Below are 7,215 nucleotides of genomic sequence, written 5' to 3' on the forward strand. Positions count from 1 at the left end.
GCGTGCGTGCGTGTGTGTGTGTGTGTGCGTGCGTATGCGTGCGTGCGTGCGTCCGAGCGTGCGTGCGTACGTGCGTGCGTCCGTGCGTGTGTGTGTGTGTGCGTGTGTGTACAAGTCACAGTTTTTGTTTTACTTTGGTATTTATGCGCTCCGGAAATAGAACTTTTATGCGATTTATGCGCGGTGAACTTTGACTGCCAGAACATTGCAGGGGGTTTCAGTTTCCTTTTCTTCTTCAGGTTTTAGTGGAATCGTCTCCCATCTGACCCAATGGTAAACTTCAGTCTTGTCTGCGGTATATATAACGTTCCAATGGCCAAGGACCCCCTCTTCGACAGGAGGATAACGGTTGTCATCGTCTGCACAAGCCTTGACCAAAGTTCGCCGCTGACTGCGACGGATGTTGAGGTAAAAATAAGGGTGTGCGTGTCTGTCTGTGTTTCACAGAGGTAAAGCCTGTCCTTCACTGGGCGAAGTCGACTACGTGAAGTATACTTCGCGAAGCTGGCCGCACAAAGCTTTAGCACTGAGTTTTTGGTAAAAAGACTTCGCGAAGCTGACAGCACAAAGCTTGAGCACTGAGTTTTTGGTAAAAAGACTTCGCGAAGCTGACAGCACAAAGCTTGAGCACTGAGTTTTTGGTAAAAAGACTTCGCGAAGCTGACAGCACAAAGCTTGAGCACTGAGTTTTTGGTAAAAAGACTTCGCGAAGCTGGCCGCACAAAGCTTTAGCACTGAGTTTTTGGTAAAAAGACTTCGCGAAGTCGACTTCGGGTTAAATTAAGGACCGCCTTTATGTCTGTATATTCTTCTTCTTCTTCTGCGTTCGTGGGCTGAAACTCCCACGTACACTCGTGTTTTTTGCACGAGTGGAATTTTACGTGTATGACCGTTTTTTACCCCGCCATTTAGGCAGCCATACGCCGCTTTCGGAGGAAGCATGCTGGGTATTTTCGTGTTTCTATAACCCACCGAACTCTGACATGGATTACAGGATCTTTTTCGTGCGCACTTGGTCTTGTGCTTGCGTGTACACACGGGGGGGTGTTCGAACACCGAGGAGAGTCTGCACACAAAGTTGACTCTGAGAAATAAATCTCTCGCCGAACGTGGGGACGAACTCACGCTGACAGCGGCCAACTGGATACCGAATCCAGCGCGCTACCGACTGAGCTACATCCCCGCCCTGTCTGTGTATTGAAATCTAAACAACAAAGATCCCCCCACACTTTGAAGTAAAAACTGAGTTTACTTCAAAGTGTGGGAAGATCCCCCCACACTTTGAAGTAAAAAATGGGTTTACTTCAAAGTGTGGGAATGTGCCCCACACTTTGAAGTAATTTACTTCAAAGTGTGGGATTACTTCAAAGTGTGGTGCAACAGACGTCATCAAGCGCGCTCATAACCGAAGAAGATGTCTCTCTTGACAAGGCTGTGTCGTTGCGGTCAGCCGTGATAGAACAGTCAGCATCAGGCGGGCAAGGCTTTGTGAAATGCAGCTGTGCAGGGTCGACAAAATGTAAAACAAATCGATGCAAGTGCTACAAAGCACAAGTAATGTGCAACTCAAGATGTCACAGCAGCCAATCCTGCACCAATAAATAAGACGCACCATGAAGACATTTTTAAGCGTCTTTTCATTGCCATATGTCCTGGTTTAAACACGGTTTTATTCAATTAAACATGAGACAATAATAAAACGAGAAATAATAGGGACACGAACTCAAGCGAATGCTTATATTACGTGCCATATGTCTGTGCTGTACATGCCCTGTGTGTTTTGTTTTTATCCTGTGTCATAATGGTATGTTAATATTTTCAAGCAAGAATGACAGTATAAGAGACATACAGAGAAAAGGAGAGAGAGAGAGATGAGTGTCATAATGTACCTTGTAATGTACTCCTTTAGATTTTATGTTAACAATTCTATAAAACATGACAGTATAGGAGAGACATGTGAGTGTCACAATGTACCTTTTAATGTACTCGTTCAGATTTTATGTTAAACATTTTAGGAAACATGACAGTATAAGAGAGAGAGAGAAGAGAGAGAGAGAAATATGAGTATTTAACTTGCATTAATATAAGGAAACCAGAATCATTAAATGGTTCACAAGCAACCAACAAAGCACTTGTTTCCCTTCAAATGTGTTTCAGTAAATTTGCGAATTTCCTGCCCCTTGAAATCAGGAAATTCGCAAATTTCCTAGAATTTTTCGGAAATTTGTGAAATCCCTGAGTAAAACAGGAAATTCACAAATTTACTGACATTTTCAGGGATTTCGCAAATTTCCTGGTTTTGAGAATTTACTGTAACATATATATACGAAGCAGTCTTATCGCCTTTCCAAGTTGATTAAAAGTAGGACTCCTACTAGGAGTGTTCTTTATATGAAGATGTCTTGTCTGTTTTCCTAGTTTATTACAAGTATTTTAGGAAACACTTCGTCAAGTATACGAAGAATTCTTCTCTGTTTTTCAAGTTGATTAGATGAAGGAAAGTGACTTATAAGAAAAATGCTTGTCAGTTTCACAAGTTGTGTAGAAGTAGGAAAGTCACTTATGTACGAAGGATTCGTGTCTATTTGTCAGGTTGATTAAAAGGAAATTGAAGGATTCTTGTTCATTTTTTCAAGTTGATTAGAAGTAAAAGTGTAAGAGTGTAGGTGTGTCATTGACACGAAGACTTCTTGTCTGTTTGATTTTTTAAAGAATGGCTCATTGTGTGTTTCAGAAGGAGTGAGTCTAGCACCACACGCCATGGACCTCAACATCGCCAAAGGCGAGTGCCTCGTCATCTTCTTCCTTGTGTCAATCATCTGCGGCACGGTCCCCCTTTACCTCGTCAAGAAGTGCAACCTCAAGCTTCACGACTCCAAGAGGGGCAAGACTATCCTGTGTTACCTGAACTGCTTCGCTGGCGGCGTCTTTCTCGGCACCTGTCTCTTGAATCTGCTGGCTAAAGGGAAACAAGAGTTTGCGGAATACAGGGAAGCCGTGGATTTCCACTATCCCTTTCCTTTCTTCGAGGTTGGGATCGGAGTGGGCTTCTTCCTTGTGGCTCTGATTGAAAAGCTTGCCTACCGCCTGCATGGTGGTGAAGGGGGAGAAGGAGGAGGGGGCAGGGGAGGCGAGACAGTTTTTGAAGTGGAGGTGAAATTTCCTGGGTCTGGTCCTTGTCGTCAAGATTCAAAGGATGTTGGAAGTCGAGAAACAGCCTTGTGTAGTCTTGATGCAGAGAAAGTCGAAGGTCGAGAAATCATTCTTGATGCAAGTATCGGTGATGGTGATGGTGTTAGAAGTTCCAACAAACTTGAAAAGTCGCCTGGCAAATGTACCCACGTCGAAAAAGACCATGACAGATCAGAAATGAAAGTGGAGATCCACAGCACGGAAGAACCTGGGCAGAGGGCAGCAGCAACTGTTAAATCTGACTCTTCTGTCAGTAAGCTTATCACGCAACCGTCAGGAAACGGAAACGGAATAGACTCCCATGTTAACGTCTTAGAAGACGAAGAACACCCACAACCAGCTGACGAAAGAAAAAACAAGGAAAACAAAGACCAGCAGTGCTCTACAACTGAGCCTCTCCGCCCAAACGAGATCCTCAACGACATGAACAAGCCCAAAGAAACTGAAGCCGACAACGGGGACACTCTTCGTTCTTCTACGATCAAACAAGCAGCCAACAACATGATTTGCTCCGAGTCTTCTCAAAGCGTCAACGGAAAATCACCCACCAGTGATCACGGTCTTTCTGGTCCTAACCCTGACAGTGACACCACAATGCACGTGAATCACGATGGTGAGGAAGAGCATGGGACTCTGCCCAACATGTCAACTGTTCGTGTGACGTTGTTGCTGCTGGCTATGTCGTTCCATACGATATTTGACGGGCTCGCCGTAGGTCTTCAGAAGCACACGCATGCCCTGTGGACAGTGCTGACAGCTATCGTTATCCACAAGGCTATTGTGTCCACCTGCTTGGGTTAGTATTGACTGCTTGCTTGTGTTTATGCCCGACGATATTTCTTCCTCTCCTTCTGTTTTAAACCGTCTGTCTGTCTATCTGTCTGTCTGTCTGTCTGTCTGTCTGTCTGTCTCTCTCTCTCTCTCTCTCTCTCTCTCTCTGTATGAGGGTCACCATGGGGGGGGGGGGTCTGTGCACGTGCACGTTGAGGCCAAAAGTGCCATGCACGGTGCAGATCGGTGCACGTTACAAAAAAGCTCCATGCACGGTGCACGCCGGACCTCTGTGCACGGTGCACGCTACGAGAATTTCCCCATTCTCGTGCACGTTACGTCCAAAAAGCCCATTCCCGGTGCACGTGGTAAAGCATCGTCCCACTCCTGTATGTATGTCTGTCTGCCTGTCTGTCTGCCTGTCTGTCTGCCTATCTGTCTGGCTGTCCCCCCCCCCCCTCACTCTCTCTCTCTCTCTCTTTCAATTTTCTTGTCCACCCTTTTCTTTATCATATTTCAGTTATGTTTTTTTCATTGGTTTTAAGAGTAATGCGTTTAATTCTTGACACCTCTTTATGCCCGCAGGTATATAATTATAGACCCAGCAATCCGGTTGTACAACATCGAAACTTGTTTTTGAATATTTACTCGTATAAGGCTAGTATATAAAAGCTTTCACATCTCTTTATGGTAGCAGGTATAGAACTGGTCATCGTCGTGCAACACCGAAACAGTTGTTACATTAATTCGTATAAGCCTAGTACATAAATCGTCCATACCTCTTCATGTACGCAGCTATAGAACTGGCCACCGTTGTGCAATACCAAAACTGTTCTTGAATTTTAAATCATACTAGGCCGTCACATCTCTTTGTGCCAGTAGGTATAGGGCTAGCCACAGTTATGCAAGACCAAAACTGTTCTTGAATCTTAAATTGTATAAACCTTGAACGTATACATAAAGCTTCCATATCGCTTCATGCCCGCAGGTATAGAGCTAGCCACAGGAATGCAATATCAAAACTATTCTTGAATTTTAAATCAAAATAGGCCTAGTACATCAACGCATGCAAGTATAGAACTGGCCACCCACGTGGAACACCAAAACTGATCTTGAATTTAAATTCGTATTTACGCCTAGTATGAAATGTTTCCATACCTCTTTATGCCTGCAGGTATAGAGCTGGCCTCAGTGATGCAGCATCGCCCTCTCCGCGCAGTGGTCTCCATGCTTCTCTTCGCCATCATGGCGCCCATCGGCGTCGGCATTGGCATGGGCGTCACTTCCGGTGGGGTGGATGTGCGCGCGCAGTTGCTGGCCGGAAGCGTTCTCCAGGCTATCGCCACAGGAGCTTTCCTCTACGTCACAAACATGGAGATTCTTGGACAATCTATGGCCAGTCACGACGGATCTGTGCTGAAGGTGCTGACTGCAGTTGCTGGATTTTGTGCAATGTCCGGGCTGAAAGTTTGGGATGATGACTGATGGATGCAAGAGGATTGGTAGAGCCACAATACGAAGTAACAACTGATGGATGCAAGAGGATTGGTAGAGCCACAATACGAAGTAACAACTGATGGATGCAAGAGGATTGGTAGAGCCACAATACGAAGTAACAACTGATGGATGCAAGAGCATTGGTAGAGCCACAACACGAAGTAACAACTGATGGATGCAAGAGGATTGGTAGAGCCACAATACGAAGTAACAACTGATGGATGAATGCATGATGAACAGCGTTGGAAGATAACATCTGATGACTGATTCGAGAGAAGAAGACACACATTAACAAGACAGTGATAGATTGTTTGGGAAAGGAGATGCAAAATCAAAACTGGTGGATGATTCAAGAGTGAATACGCAAATTAACAAATAATGGATCATTCGAGAACTATGAAGCACGTTGACAAGTGATGGAAGGATCCAAAACGAAGATGGACAGTAAAATGTGACGGATGATTCTAGAACGAAAATGAACCATTAACAACCGTTAACAACAAACGAAAGATTCGAGAAACAGAGGTGAGAGAAAAAAAATAGATGGATGATTTGAGAAATGAAGGTTTAAATACAAAAGAATCGATTGAAGATTCGAGAAACAAAGATAAAACCAACAACTGATGAATGATTGAGGAAAGGAGATACAAAATGAAAACTGTTGAATAATGCCAAAACGAAGATGCAAAATACCCACTGGAGTGATGAATTGTATTTCTCTGATAATTTTGCTTTACCAATGCCTAGTGTTCTTCTTTTTACATTTAGTCAAGTTTTGACTAAATGTTTTGACATAGAGGGGGAATCGAGACGAGGGTCGTGGTGTATGTGTGTGTGTGTGTGTGTGTGTGTGTGTGTGTGTGTGTGTGTGTGTGTGTGTCTGTGTGTCTGTCTGTCTGTCTGTCTGTCTGTCTGTGCGTGTATGTGTGTAGAGCGATTCAGACTAAACTACTGGACCGATCTTTATGAAATTTTACATGAGAATTCCTGGGAATGATATCCCCGGACATTTTTTCTTTTTTTCGATAAATACCTTTGATGACGTCATATCCGGCTTTTTGTAAAAGTTGAGGCGGCACTGTCACGCCCTCATTTTGTAATCAAATTGATTGAAATTTTGGCCAAGCAATCTTCGCCAAAGGCCGGACTTTGGTATTGCATTTCAGCTTGGTGGCTTAAAAATTAATTAATGACTTTGGTCATTAAAAATCTGAAAATTGTAAAAAAAACAAATTGTTTTTAAAACGATCCAAATTTACGTTCATCTTATTCTTCATCATTTTCTGATTCCAAAAACATATAAATATGTTATATTTGGATTAAAAACAAGCTCTGAAAATTAAAAATATAAAAATTATTATTAAAATAAAATTTCTGAAATCGATTTAAAAACAATTTCATCTTATTCCTTGTGGGTTCCTGATTCCAAAAACATATAGATGTGATATGTTTGGATTAAAAACACGCTCAAAAAGTTAAAAAAGAATAGAGATAAAGAAAAGCGTGCTATCCTTCTCAGCGCAACTACTACCCCGCTCTTCTTGTCAATTTCACTGCCTTTGCATCGAGCGGTGGACTGACGATGCTACGAGTATACGGTCTTGCTGTAAAAATGCAGTGAGTTCAGTTTCATTCTGTGAGTTCGACAGCTTGACTAAATGTATTTTCGCCTTACGCGACTTGTTGCTTGTCCTCCTGGCCGACTGCTTGTCTGGCTAACCTTTATCTATCATTACCATCCTTTTATCTGTAGCT

The 7,215-nt window shown here is 43.2% G+C and overlaps 1 protein-coding gene across 1 annotated transcript; it reads left to right on the forward strand.

Moving 5' to 3' along the window:
- Nucleotides 1-243: 243 nt before the first annotated feature.
- LOC138976822 (protein zntC-like) lies at nt 244-5,448 on the forward strand. Its single transcript, XM_070349714.1, has 3 exons — nt 244-408; nt 2,735-3,988; nt 5,138-5,448. Exons 2-3 carry the CDS (start codon nt 2,761-2,763, stop codon nt 5,446-5,448), a joined length of 1,539 nt encoding a protein of 512 aa, XP_070205815.1. The 5' UTR covers nt 244-408; nt 2,735-2,760.
- The last annotated feature ends 1,767 nt before the right edge of the window (nt 5,449-7,215 follow it).

This window comes from Littorina saxatilis, linkage group LG9, assembly GCF_037325665.1.
Source record: "Littorina saxatilis isolate snail1 linkage group LG9, US_GU_Lsax_2.0, whole genome shotgun sequence".
NCBI classification, from domain to species: Eukaryota; Metazoa; Mollusca; class Gastropoda; order Littorinimorpha; family Littorinidae; genus Littorina; species Littorina saxatilis.

What these genes read in the sequence shown, in the direction of transcription:
- LOC138976822 (XM_070349714.1), top strand. Translation starts at nt 2,761, where the DNA reads ATGGACCTCAACATCGCCAAAGGCGAGTGCCTCGTCATCTTCTTCCTT. An exon ending in TATTGTGTCCACCTGCTTGG is followed by an intron (nt 3,989 to 5,137) that starts GTTAGTATTGAC and finishes TTATGCCTGCAG; the next exon opens with GTATAGAGCTGGCCTCAGTG.